General features: G+C 33.3%; 1 protein-coding gene across 1 annotated transcript in view; it reads left to right on the forward strand.

The window, feature by feature from the left end:
* The first annotated feature begins 1,706 nt into the window (after nt 1-1,706).
* LOC126888696 (nucleoplasmin-like protein ANO39) overlaps nt 1,707-14,744 on the forward strand; it is a 64,003-nt gene continuing 50,965 nt past the window's right edge. Inside the window, exon 1 of the mRNA XM_050657066.1 lies at nt 1,707-2,183. Within this exon, the coding sequence (XP_050513023.1) occupies nt 1,707-2,183 (477 nt within the window). The remainder of the gene's footprint in view (nt 2,184-14,744) is intronic.

A 14,744-nucleotide genomic window follows, 5' to 3' on the forward strand; every position in this document is an offset into this window, starting at 1 on the left:
AAAATTGGTCTACATAATTAAATATATTCCAAAATGTTGTAAAAATGTAATACATTTTAGTTTTCAGCCCAAACTTAGGCCACACACAATGCAATAATGTTCACATTTTTGAACTGTCAATATTTTTATTTTATCATCTATTGTTTAAAAACAATACAGTTGATAAGATACCCTCAGTTGCGGAGAAAGGATTAATAATAAAGATTTTTTTTTATTCAGTCAATGGTGTGAGCACTGTCAGTTAAATAGTAACGTGTGGCCTTACTTTTACACGCATACCTATTGTGGCAAATGTATCATATTTCTCAAATTTTTGGAATGCATTTAAATCGTAGAACAATTTTAACTTTTGATTTTAATACAGATTTTAATTCTCTACAAGTATTCTCTCATGACTTTTGATGTAGAATAATTAGGGAAGCAGGAATTCAACAATTCAGAATTTTACATTGAGTTTCCTATGGCCCTTTTTACGATTCACCACCCGGTATAAGATAAAATGTGTACTATTTGTCTTATTATTTCATAATAACACAAATAATACACATATATACACAATAACACACATTCAATGATCGAAAATAATTTAAAAATATGGGAATGTAAACTCTTGTGACGTAAAGTCAAAAATATAAGTCTCCCCACCACCGTCGGACAAGACAACCGTAATAAAGTCTAATAACCGTGAGAAATGAAGTTTAAAAATTACGTTTATTTGACTTTTTTTACGCTGTTTGACTATTGACAGACAAGCATTTAACGTTGCCAAATGACATACTTTGATAGTTCTCGCAGCACCCGCTGACTGCAGCGACCAATTAAAATTATCAACAAACATTTTAATTCGTACAAAAATTATCATGTAACATTTTAATTCAACAAACATTTTAATTCAACAAACATTTTAAATAAAGTGTCATTTTGGAGTCCGGTCCTGATAGCAAGCAAATCTTACAGCTTTATATCACTCCTGACAAATTTATAAATTCAAGTAGTTAAAAGTTGAAATATAATTTAATTTTTACATTGTTTGCAAGATAAAGTTTAAATGTGACAGTGTGTTAAAAAACCAACGATTCTGTGAGTACAAAATTGCATTATTTATATCTAACCATAAAATCAGAAGTTAAAAGGCAATATTTTATCGATTTCAATCCAAATTATCGATTATCGACAACAACTTTTTGCTGATTCAAGTAATTAGGCTGCCGTCTAATTTTGTTAAGAGGCTAGGTCCGGCTTCAGATCCGCTGTTCCAATGCATGTAAATTTTCAACGGGACGATGGCTGAACCGGAATTAGCTACTACTTCACGAAATACACCGACTACGTCACATATCTCTTACTCTCATGCATTAAACAGTTTTAAACATCCTTCAAAAGACCAAGGTATCATACTTTCAACCATACAAGGAATACAAGTTTTCGAATATGTAAAAGCTGTTGGATCAATAGTACAGCCCAAAAACGTTATTTGGGCATCCAGAATCGCAAACAACCGCATCTGCATCTACCTCTCGTCTAAATATATAGTTGACCAATTTCTTAGCTCCCACAAACATGTAATTATTGACGGCAACCAAATTGAAGTACGAAGATTAATAACTCCTGCCCAGAGATTAATCATATCAAGTGTATGTCCTACTATACCTAATAGCATAATTGAAGACCATCTAAAAACTATGGGTATAAAATCCGTCTCCAACATGACGTTTCTACGAGTAGGCATGCAAGACCCGGAATATAGCCACGTGCTTAGCTTTAGAAGGCAAATCTTCATAAGTCCTTTAGAAAATGCATCGATTCCTGACTCATTCCTAATTTCATTCGACAATACATCATATAGAATATACATTTCCATAGACGGTTTAAACTGCTCCAGATGCAAGACGGTCGGACATCAAGATTCTGACTGTCCTTCTTTATCATCATTAAGTAGTCCAATTAATCAAACGGAAACTGACCATCAAGTGAACGTACTCAACTCTGCCAATAAAGAATATAGCCAGCCAGAAGAACAACCACGGAAAGAACACGAAGAAGGTACCCAGACATTAAAGGAACCGAAACTTAACATTACAAAAAATCACGAATTAACATCAGCCACAAACGACCAAACCACTTCCATACAAACAAACAAAGAACTACAGATTTCGTCACAACCACAAATATCCCAAGATTCAGTAATTGAAAGCGATAGAAAAATCTCTGAAGCTATTCATGTTACTAAAAGACAAATTTCCACTTCTCCCGAAATCCTTGAAAATGACCTACCTCCTCCCACTACTGAAAAACAAAAAAATAAAAAGCCTAAAACTCAAGATTCTATTCCAGATATTCTCAATGAAATTAAAGAAAAAATTGAAAATAGAATCCCTTCCTTCACACTTTCTTTTCATGAAATATGTGATTTTCTGTCAAATTCCCTTCACTCAAAACATCCTGAACTTATTGCTAAAAATTATTCAAATGAAAGCGATGAAATCAAAGAACTTCTAAACTTTATATATTCTCAAACACAAAATAAAAGTTTAAAAAACAATATTACCAGATTGAAGAAGAAACTACTTCTAAGCAGTCTTTCTTCTACTGACGAAACTGACTACGAATCAAGTTCTCAAGTAAATAGTTAAAATGGCCAATAATACATTCATATTACAGTGGAACCTCAATGGTTATTTTACCCATATAGAATCCATCAAGCTTCTTATAAACGATTATCTTCCTTTAGTCATATGCATAGAAGAAACCCATTTCAAACATCAAAATGTAACATTAAAAAATTATGTTCCTTTTCTAAGAAACCGAGTTACAGATCATTCAAGCGGCGGAACAGCAATTTTCGTAAGGGATGACATAGAGTCAACCGAAATACAACTGCAAACAAACCTGGAAATAGTTGCAGTGTCAGTCACCCACAAAATGAAAATCAATATTTGCAACGTATACTTACCTCATCCTACTGATTTAGATATAACTGAACTAAGCAATGTTTTAAACCAAATTCCACACCCAAAAATAATATTAGGCGATTTTAACTGTCACAACAGTACCTGGGGAAGTAACAAAACCGACAAATGTGGTAATCTCTTAAACAATCTCATCGACAATTTAAATTTAGTGTTACTGAACACTGGCAAATCTACTAGGTTCAATTCATACAATGGTACATTTTCAGCTATAGATCTCTCTTTATGCAGTCCGTCGCTAGCTACTTTATTATACTGGGACACATTGGGGTATTTATATGATAGTGATCATTTCCCTATCACAATAAACATAGATACTAATGATATATTGACTTTTCCAATTCACCAAACATGGAAAATAAAGTCAGCTGACTGGGATTTGTATCGAACACTTATAGAAGGACAAACAAACAACTTTAATTTAACCAATACCGCAAACGAAAATCTGGAACTATTTAATAATATTATTATTTCTGCAGCAACAATCGCAGTGGGGAAAACAAAATCAAGTAAAAGGCAGCCAGTTCCTTGGTGGAATAACGAAATTGCGCAAGCACTTACTTTGTCTAAACACGCTTTCAACGTTTATAAGAAACATAAAACTATCGATAACCTTATAATTTTTAAAAATCTCAGAGCAAAAAGCAGACAATTGATCAAGAAAGGAAAACGAGACAGTTGGAAAAAGTATGTGGCTTCAATAAATCCTTCCACTCCCATAGGCGACATATGGAACAAAGTACGCAGAATAAAAGGAACAAAATACTTCCGAGGCATAGATACGCTATCATACAATAACCAAATGCATTCAAACAAGGTAGCTATTCCAGAAATACTAGCAGATATATATGAACTTAATTCTAGTGATTCCAACTATAGCATATCTTTTTTAGAATATAAAAATCTAATGGAATCGTCAAATATACAAATCACCGAGAGCGACAATCCAATAAACAAACCCATAAGTCTTCAAGAATTAGAATTTTGTTTAAGCGCAAAAAATTCGACGCCAGGACCTGATGATATCCACCCTCTTTTCTTACGAAATCTTCCTCTAAATGCAAAACTAATATTAGTTGATATTTTTAATAATATTTTCATTCAGCACGACTTTCCTGATCTATGGTCGCAAGCAACTATAATTCCAATCCTTAAATATAATAAACCAAAAGACGATCCAAATTCCTATCGTCCAATCTCACTTACTTGCTGTACCTGCAAACTTTTAGAAAAAATCCTTAATTATCGTCTTAAATGGTATCTCGAAAACAATAACCTAATAAGTATCAGACAAAGTGGATTTCGTACGGGTAGATCCACAACAGACAATCTAATAACCCTTGAATCAGCTGTACATGAATCTTTTCTGCACAATCAAAAACTTATTGCCGTATTTTTTGACATAAGAAAAGCTTTTGACACAACATGGAGACATCTTATACTAAAAACACTTCAAGAATGGAATGTCCAAGGGCATATGTTGTCGTTTATTAAAAATTTTCTAGAAACACGAACTTTTCGAGTTAGAGCCAATGGATTCACATCTTCCAGACGAGTACTGCAAAATGGCACTCCACAAGGATCTACTCTAAGTCCTACACTCTTTCTGATTGCAATAAATAGTATTATACATCAAATAAAGCTGCCTGTATTTACTAGCCTATATGCAGACGACTTAGTCATTTATCTAAAAACAAATAATGTAACTCTGGGATCACATATATTGCAAACGGCCTTACATACAATTGAAAACTGGTCGCAAAACACGGGTTTTATATTTTCTGGCGAAAAGACACGTTATTTAATTTTTAGCAAAAGGAAAGACTATCCTAATATTCAATTAACACTTAACGGAGTTATGCTGAAGCAGTCAGAAGAAATAAATTTCTTAGGACTTTCTTTTGAACGTGACTTAAAATGGAAAAACCACGTAACGAATCTGCAACGTTCTTGCCAATCCAGAATTAACCTACTAAAAATGCTGTCAAATACCTCTTGGGGGGCTGATACAACAACTTTACTTAATCTATATAGATCATTAATAAGAAGTAAATTAGATTACGGCTGTTTATGCTACGATACTGCTAACAAAACTTCTTTAAAAAAACTTGACTACATTCAAAATACGTGCTTGAGATTGGTTTTAGGTGCCACACGAACTAGTCCAGTAAGTAGTTTACAAGTTCTGGCTAATGAACTCCCTTTAAGCCAACGAAGGCAACTTCTATCACTGAATTACGTTGCCAGAATTTCAGCAAACAAAAGCAACGTAACCTACTCAACAATATTCTACAGAACAAATATATCTTCTGATCATTACGAAAACATTGCAAGAAATATGCTACCATTTCCTGAGCGAACAAAACGTATTGGTTTTAATTTAGAACAGTTCAGTCTCACTATACCCATTCATGTAAATTTTCCTCCCTGGATGATCAATCCTCCAAAAATAGATATGTCTCTAAAAGATCTCCCTAAACATTCCACACATCCTTTCCTTATCCAGCAAGCTTTTAAAAATTTAATTTCCAAATACCCAACAACTCATCGAATCTTCACTGATGCTTCCAAATGTGATGAAGGACATGCTGCAGCTTATATCTGCGGAAACATCAAGTCTACCGTACGAATCCCAACAAATTGTTGTATATATACCGGAGAACTTACAGCAATTCACCAGGCAATGAAAAAATGTGGTTCTATCCATGAAAGCAAATTTGTGATTATCACCGATTCAATGAGCGCATTACTTGGGATAAAACAGCTATATACAACTCACGCTATTCTTCTCAAAATCAAAGAAGAATTATCTTATCTACGGAATCAACAGAAAGATATTCTCTTCATCTGGGTACCTTCCCATATGGGAATAATTGGCAACGAGGAAGTGGACTCTCTAGCAAGCAATACAACTACCGACCAAAGTATTTCTATCACAGATCAAATACCTTGGACTGATCACAAAGTAAATATCAAAGGTCATGTCCACAGAACGTGGCAAACTACTTGGGATCAGACTAACAACAAACTAAAAGAATGCCTAAGTCAAGTAGGAACTAAACTCATGTTACCAAGAAATAGAAAAGACCAAGTCATCATCAACCGACTCCGAATAGGACATACGTTACTAACACACAAGCATATCTTCAACAAGGAGGCCGCTCCGATGTGTACCAATTGCAACACGCAACTGACAGTGAAACATATAATTATCGAGTGTCCAGTGTACCAGAAAGAAAGGATCGCGTGTGCTCTTAGTGACAATATTAAAAGTGTACTGACTTCAAACCTAAACTCCTTATTAAATTATCTCAAAATGACTAAACAATACACCAGATTGTAAAGCATGTTTATATAATAATATGTATCTTACTGTTTGTGTATGTCCCCCGCTAATAACCCTTAGTGGTTGATGCGGGTTTATGTGTGTAAATAAAAAAAAAAAAAAAGTGTCATTTTTATTCGACCAACATTAAAAATAAATTATTTAAAATGTTTCCTATTTATTTGTTGTTTGAATTAAAATGTTACATGAATTAAAATGTTTGTTGGAAATTTTCATTGTATCATAAAAATGGAAAGCATTTAATATGACTCTTAAATATATTTGACCGACACATTTTTATCAAGGAACATTTTTATTCATGCAACATTTTAAATAGTAGAAGTTTTCTAAACAAACAATTTAATTCAGTTGAATAAAGATGTTGTACGTTTAAAAATAACCAAATAAAAATGTAAGAATAAAAAGTAAAACGGCGTTCCATATATATACAATCTTATTTAGTTCAAATAAAATCATCAAGAACTTCCTCAAACATAACCTAACACAATTCAATCAGATGACGATAATGACCAATCATAGCAAACGTAGCTCATTCATTTGCGCGAAGGACTAAAATTTTTGATGTGCCGTCACCAAAATGGAACCTAAAGAACAAAGGATTTTCGCGGAGTTACCTTACTGATTATTTAGCATCATACCAAATACTATGGACAGTCCATATTATTTGATCATACTATGCTTGGAAGCTTTCATTCGACACCTCAATTGTCATTATATCTGGTCTAATAACGTACGAGTTGTATTTACAGACGGACAGATATACATGGATATTTCAAGGTTTTTCCATTTTTTTCAAAATGGGTGAAAATAATACTTTCCCACTCTCATACTTTAATAGTAATTAATTATAATCAATTAATAAATAATAGAAATAATCAATTACAATTTCAATATCTGTATCATAATGGCCTTCATTGTGAAACAGATTTTCATTTTGATACAGAATTTTAACCAATAGAATCGGGAGATGTTAATTTGAATATAGTTTTTTGTGTGACTGGTCATAGAAAGAAATCATGTACACAACTTGCATTTAATTGGCATTATGAGGCTCGTATTCTATACGACACTCGCGCTTGTGTCGTTTCCCTCATATTCGCATCATAATGATCATCATTAAATGATGCAATACTATTACTATCCTTGTATAAAATATTATTGAATACATATCCACCCACAAAAGTTGTAATAAATATTTATTTTCCTCACATAACAAGGTTATTTTCCATTTTAGAATTTTTAAACGTTCCTTCATATGTGTTTACTGGGTAAAGTATGGTTCTGTTTTTATTAATAATGTTTAGAGAAAAGTATAAACTGTCGAATGCAAATTTCTCGGGAAATTACTCCCCATAGTTTATTACGTACAAAAAACTGTCGATTCTGCCGTAACAAAAACATTATGGTAATTTTCTTCACGGGCGTTAGGTAAGAAACAGTTTAACTTTGTAAGGAAGGTACACAGAATATAAACAATAGCTAACGACAAGCTGTAAAAAGTGTAGCGGCTAGCTTGTCTGGGAATCACAGGGGCAATCTCAACATGCCCCGCTGCAATTCTAGAGGCGAAGCTGAACCTTCCTTCCTTGCATTTCTGCATAAGAAAGGAAGCAAGAACCACCGACTTAAAAATGCAATACACAAATAATGAAACCTGGGGATGTAGTCTTCTTCTCTAGTTGTTGTCTCCTTTTCGAAGGTTGGCAATCATCAGAGCGATTTATACTTTTAGGACCGGGGCTCTAAATAATTCGTTATTATTACATCCAAACTATTCCCTAAGGGTCTTCAGCCATGAGTTACGTCGCCTTCCTATAGATCCTTTCCCCTGGCTTTTCTTTCAAAAAAAACTGGAGTTTTAGATATTTATCTCCTCTTCTCATATTTTCCATCATTATCCATCACATGGCGATCTAGGGGGCTACCTACAAATCTTGGAATAAATTCCATTGGATTCTAAGGACAAGCCGACAGATGCCATGCCAGTCAAATTTGATTTTGAAACACCCTTTGAAGTGGTCATAAAAACCACCAAATAGATAAAGGAGTTGAACCGAAACTTGAAGGTTCAGTCGTATGGTATATGGATGGATCTAAGATAGATGAAAGGGTAGGGCGAAGAGTTACTGGGTCAAATTTCAGGCTATTGGAAACGCCCCAACTATCTTTCAGGCGGAAATGCTCTAAGCAAACACAAAAATGTCAACTAGACACTCGTAGGATAAAAGTCTTTATTTTATCAAGCCATCTTCAAGGCTCTAAAGTCGTTTACGACTTTAGAACCTTGTTTTGGGACTGTAAACAATCTCTCAAGAAGCTAGCCGAATGCAACAAAGTATTCTTTGCGTCAAGATATAAGAAATCTGGCCTGGCGCTGGTGGGATGTCCCTACCGATTTAGTATCATAATAACAAACAACAAACCCTCCAGGAGCGGATTCGCTAAAATTAAGGGGAAAGGAACAAATGCAAAATTTTGACGCCTGTCAAAATTTTCAATGTGTTTTAAATGTAATCATTTTTTTCGAATCCTGAGAAAACTAATATGTAAGTATTTTTGAAAAATTTAAACGCAGAATGAAAAATTACTTTATTACCGAGGGCCGAAAGTCCCTTGGAATGAATTAAAAGTTTCTTTTGAATGAGATATTTGAAATTAAAAATCACACTAAATTTTCTCTTAGTTTTTCATCCCTGTAACTAATTAAAATATACATTTTAGAAGTTTTCAGGGACTTTCGGCCCTCGGTAATAACGTAACGGCTTAAAGCCGAAAGTTCGTACCCATCCCCTTAACAAAAAAAATTCAAGTCTTCAAGTAGATATAATATTTTAATGGGGTTGGAATAATAAATATAAATTTAAATATCATATCATTATATTTATTACGTATTTATATCTATGTAGTTATAGTTATATTATTATGTACAATGAAATAAGAGAAATGAACAAATTAAAGAAATTAAGGAAATTAATGATAATAACAATAAAATATTAACAGAGTGGTAGCAAAAATCAGAATTAAAAAGATAACATAATAAAAAATAACATAGAAAATAATATAGAAAAATAAAATTTGAAGTTTAGACGGAAAAAAATAAATACAAATTACAACTCTATGTCACTATCGCTGTCATCTTCACTAGAATCGTTATCTAATGTTATAATTATTGGTTTAATATGTGAGGTTAATGTTCTGTAATGATCTTCCGTTTTTATAACATGTGAAACACAATTTTGCCACAGTGTTGGGGAAATCTTTTTTATTTCTTCTACAACATGTGACACCGATTCGCTACTAAATTTGGGACAGCAGTTGTTTCGCCGTAAACTTTCCTTAAGTTGGCTCCAGATTAATTCAATGGGGTTGAAGACACAGTAGTAAGGAGGTAATCGCAATACATTATGACCATCACGTTTGGCTAATTCGTCTATAACAAATTGTTTCTCAAACACTTTTGTGTGAAGAACTTCCAACATTTCTTTTTTTGTATATGTTTCTTCAAAGTACAAATCATTGTCAAACAAAAAATCAGATATCTGTTTTTTTGTCGAACCTACACCGGGGATTTTTCTAATTTGTTCGCTGTGATACGTTGCGTTATTCATTACAATTACACTTTTTGGAGGCAAATTTGGCAACACCTTCTTTTCAAACCATTCCTTAAACAAGCTACTCGTCATATTTTCATGGTAGTCCAGCTTTGAATCTTTAATGCTTTTTGTCGATAGTAAAAAACTTTCCCCTCCAAGCCAGCCATTTTTGGATCCAATGTTCAGAATAATTATTCGCTGACCTCTATTAATTGGATAATTGGGTGCACATTTAATAGAATCGTCTGTCCAACCTTTTTGAGCAGTATCGTGGGTATCGAACCATGTTTCATCTAGATAAAATATCGGTCTTCCTTCATCTCTAAATTTAGATATAGCATCCAAGTATTCATTTCTCCATTTAATTAGACGACGAGAATCCATTATTGATGATCGCTTATTAATTTTCTTGTATCGAAAACCAATGTGATTCAAAAATCTTGATAAAGTTGAAGGCGAATACGTAATGGAATAGTCTTTAACAAGTTGATCGTAGATCATACGAAGCGTTAGAACTAGGTTCCTTGACTAGAAATTGTAAATTGCTCTTCTAATTACCTCAGCGTCTTTTTCATTTACTGCTTTATGTGTAGAAAAGTCACTCCGCTTTTTACGAGGTTAAATTTTATTCGTAACAATTTTCCACACTGTTGTATATGGCATCCTTGTCAGTCGAGATGTCTTGATGAGGAATTTACCGTCTTCTGGATTTGGATTATCTTCTTTCACAGTTTGATAAACATTCCTAATAATTTCTTTGGCATCATCAGATAAATGTACACGTGTTTTACACTTAGCACTAGCTTCACCGACTTCAGACATTTTACTTGAATACTCACGATCTAACCTTCTATCTAAATGCAAGAAAATAACTGCCTGAATGTGCAAATGTCAAACTTAAATATGTTTGCCCCCCTTTCATAATGTTCCATGATGTATGTTTTCTGGATAAATAAATGATACTTAATTTTACCTAAATACCTATAAGCACGAGAATTATGTGTAAAGCTATAGAATAATAATTAGAGGTATATCTTATCTTTAACTAATGCTCTTTCTAATGATTCTTTAATTTTTTTATTTAAGGATAGAAAGCTGCATTATCGGAAGTCCATTTTGTTTAAAGTGAAAACGATATAAAACACATTATAATCTAACTCCATAAAATTCACGTAATGAGCGCATTGGACATAAAAATTGTTTGTGATCGTTTGTAATTGATTCCAAGCAAGTTAATTTCAGATGACTAAACGAATTCGTCTACAGTAAACAAAATTTTTAATACATTGTCTAGAAATTTTAATTTTAATAATTTATTTGCATTGATAGGTAACGAGTCAGTTCTGTAAATAATATAAAGTACGGCCCTAGTAGCTGTTCCAAAACTATTGCCACCCGTCGCAAAGACAATTGAGGGATTAGTAACGTCAACTATTTATTATGATACTAAATCGGTAGGGACATCCCACCAGCGTCAGGTCAAATTTCTTATATCTTGACGAAAAGAATAACTTTGATGTGGGTACCATGTCACAAGGAAATTTCATGAAATGAGAAAGCTGACAGCCTCTCAAAAAAAATGAGCTACTACCCCATTTCAAGATCCAGAATCCTTCTGAAGACTATCGAAAAGTCACATCAGGGAAGAACTCCGGACCTGGAAACTCAATCAACTACGATTACATTGATTTAACATACCAAGACAAAGGCAAGCAAAAAAAAAGATATGGTCACTGGCATTCTCACTGGTAACTGCCCCCTGAGATATCATATTAGGACTGTTCTGCAAACGACTAGAATTCCTAGAAGAGATCAGTCTAGCTCCTTAGAATAGAATAGAATAGAAATATGCTTTATTGTTGAAAATTATACAAATTTTATGGACAAAGCTTAACATAAAGTCAGAAAAAAAATAAATAATAACAATAACAATAACAAATACAATTTTATGAAATTTGATAAATCGTCTATATAATAAAATACAAGTTAATAAAGTAAAGAAAATAAAACAAAACCGATATATTGCAAAAATTAATAGAAATTGCAAAGTGAACATACAACAAAGTAAAATACAGACATAGGAACTAATAAGTTTAAGCTGCTGTATGTGACACCCAAATAAAGATAAGTTTGGTTACTTGTACATTTCTGTAATTTCTTAGTTAGTCATTGAGAAACTCTTCTACTGAATAATATAGTCTTTTAGATAGATGAGCTTTTGTCATTTTACGGAACTTGGGGAAAGATGTTTCAGATTTCAGCTGTAAAGGGAGATGGTTGTATAGTTTTTTTGCGGAATATAATATAGATTTCTTCACTAACTCAGAGGACAGTATCGGTAAATAGACATCAAAAGTTGAATTTCTGGTAGAGTAGTCATGATGAGGCCTTGCTGGAAAGATATGCATGTGTTTACGAATTAAGCAAACAGTTTCTAAAATATATAAAGATGGAAGGGTTAAAATTCCGTGATCTTTGAAGTAACTTCTGCAATGTGTTGTTTCTCTGAAGCCAAACAGATACCTTATTGCTCTTTTTTGTAATATATAATAACATCTAATTGGGCAGCTGTACTAGAACCCCAAAAAGGACGACTATATCGAAGATGAGACTCGAATAAGGAAAAATATTTTAGTTTAGAAGATGCTAAATTGAGTTCTATCGAAACAGATCTTATAGCATACCATTTATTACTTAACAAATCGATATGAAGGGGCGATTTGAGGTTTCTGTTACAGAATCAACGGTAGAGATCTGGCTGTTATTAACAAGCAGGAGATAAAGAGCACTTTTATAGTATAACGCTACTGTCTTATCTACGTTAAAAGAGAGTAAATTAGAGTCAGACCAGGTTTTTATCGTAAGCAAATCAGAAGCTTATAGTTGCATGAAGAGATGCAATAGTTGAGTTGCTCCAAGTGATACTGGTATCATCAGCAAAAAAAAAGTTTCCCATCGATTTTTAGATTAGTGATGTCATTTATAAAGATAAGGAACAGTAGAGGACCCAATACTGAACCTCGTGGTACTCCACATACAATGTTTTTGAGACTAGAGTCAGTATCATTTGCTCTAACTAGTTGTTTCCTATTATTCAATTAAGATTGGATCCAATTCAAAGAAATACCTTGAATTCCATAGAAATTTAGTTTTTTAATCAAAATGTCGTGATTTACACAATCAAAAGCTTTGGTATAGTCACACAAAAACAGTGGCAGTATAAAGATTATTGTTTAGTGCTTGGTAAACCTCATGAAGCACAGAAAATATGGCATCATTGGTACATTTATTAGTTAAAAAGCCGAACTGATTTTGGGATAAGATGTTGTTATCAATGAGAAAGGACATAAGTCGGGTTTTTATGAGTCTCTCAATAATTTTGGAGAGTATCGGTAGCAAGGCAATAGGTCTATAGTTGCAAACATTAGATTTTTTACCACCCTTATGAAGAGGAATAATAATGGCTATCTTTAGGCACTCTGGGAATTTACCTCTTTCAAAGGAATCATTAATTAGTGAGACGAGGAGTTCAAACACATTTTCTGTGAGATTAAAGAAGATTTTTATGGATAGCCCATCAGTACTACAGCATTATTTGCTTTTGATATTTGATACTATTGATCTTGAAATGGGATCTTTTTGCGGCAAAATAGTAGAAGTTATATTTTTACTCACATTAGCGAAGTATTCGTTTAGATTTTCAGGGTTTGGAAGGGAAAATGTTTGAGCTGCGTGAGTTTTATTTCGAAGATGGTTTATTATGGACCAAGTTTCTTTTGCAACACTTTTAGGTCTTCTCAGACGATTTTGATAGTAGACTTTTTTAGCTGATTTGATGAGTTACCTTGTACTTGGTGATATATTTAGTGAGAGAGTTTCCTTCTGAGAGGAAACAAGTCGCTTAGGAAGCTAATCAGCCTAATCAAAAGTATTGGCTTCCTAGAGTTTAACTAGAGTAAAATATGTACAAAATATCTCTGTAGGTCGAAATGCGGGAGGCTGCATGGTCTTAACGACCTCACCAGTCATTAAAGAGCAATTGCCGTTGTAAATTTTGTAGTTAATTCCGTTTTTTCCATATAACTAGGTCATTTTCCATTTTATAATTTTTAAACGTTCCTCCATATGTGTTTACTGATTAAATTTGTAGGTTTCTGTTTATATTAACATTATGTTTAGAGGAAAATATAAACTGTCGAATGCAAATTGCCCAGGAAATTACTCTCCATAGCTTTTTACGTAGAAAAAAGTGTCGATTCTGCTGTAACAAAAACATTATGGTAATTTTCTTCACGGACGTTGGGTAGGAAAGAGTTTAACTTTGTAAGGAAGGGACGCAGAATATATTTTTGCGAGAGCTTTTTTTAAATTCGGTAAGAGGTTTATGTAGAATTGCCACCTTCGTTTTTACAACTTTGTAAAAGCAATAAAAAGCTTTCGTAAGTCAGTTTGGCTATAAAATCAGAAATGCGTTAATAAGCACAAAGTGTTTAGAACTAATTTTCAATTAAAATTTAAATTGCAAATTTGAAGAGTTTTGGTAATGGCCTTATTTATTTAGTAAACGTTTTATCCCAAATGAATTATATTCTATTTAAATGAGTATTTTATCCCAGAAAACGGCAGTTCTAGGCAGTGGCGCACAACCGCCGTACATGCGACACTATATATACACGAAATTTTCGGTATTCTAAATCTGACTGAATTAAAAATTGGGCCAAATCCCATCTTAAAGTTGAGGAAAAGACTCGCCCATTCATATGTCAACCATCCATTTTGGTCCAAGGGTGTGAATTTTACGGCCCTTTCCATTTAGGGTCTGTCTTTCGTTCCCGT

This window comes from Diabrotica virgifera, chromosome 7 (assembly GCF_917563875.1).
Source record: "Diabrotica virgifera virgifera chromosome 7, PGI_DIABVI_V3a".
Classification (NCBI taxonomy): Eukaryota; Metazoa; Arthropoda; class Insecta; order Coleoptera; family Chrysomelidae; genus Diabrotica; species Diabrotica virgifera.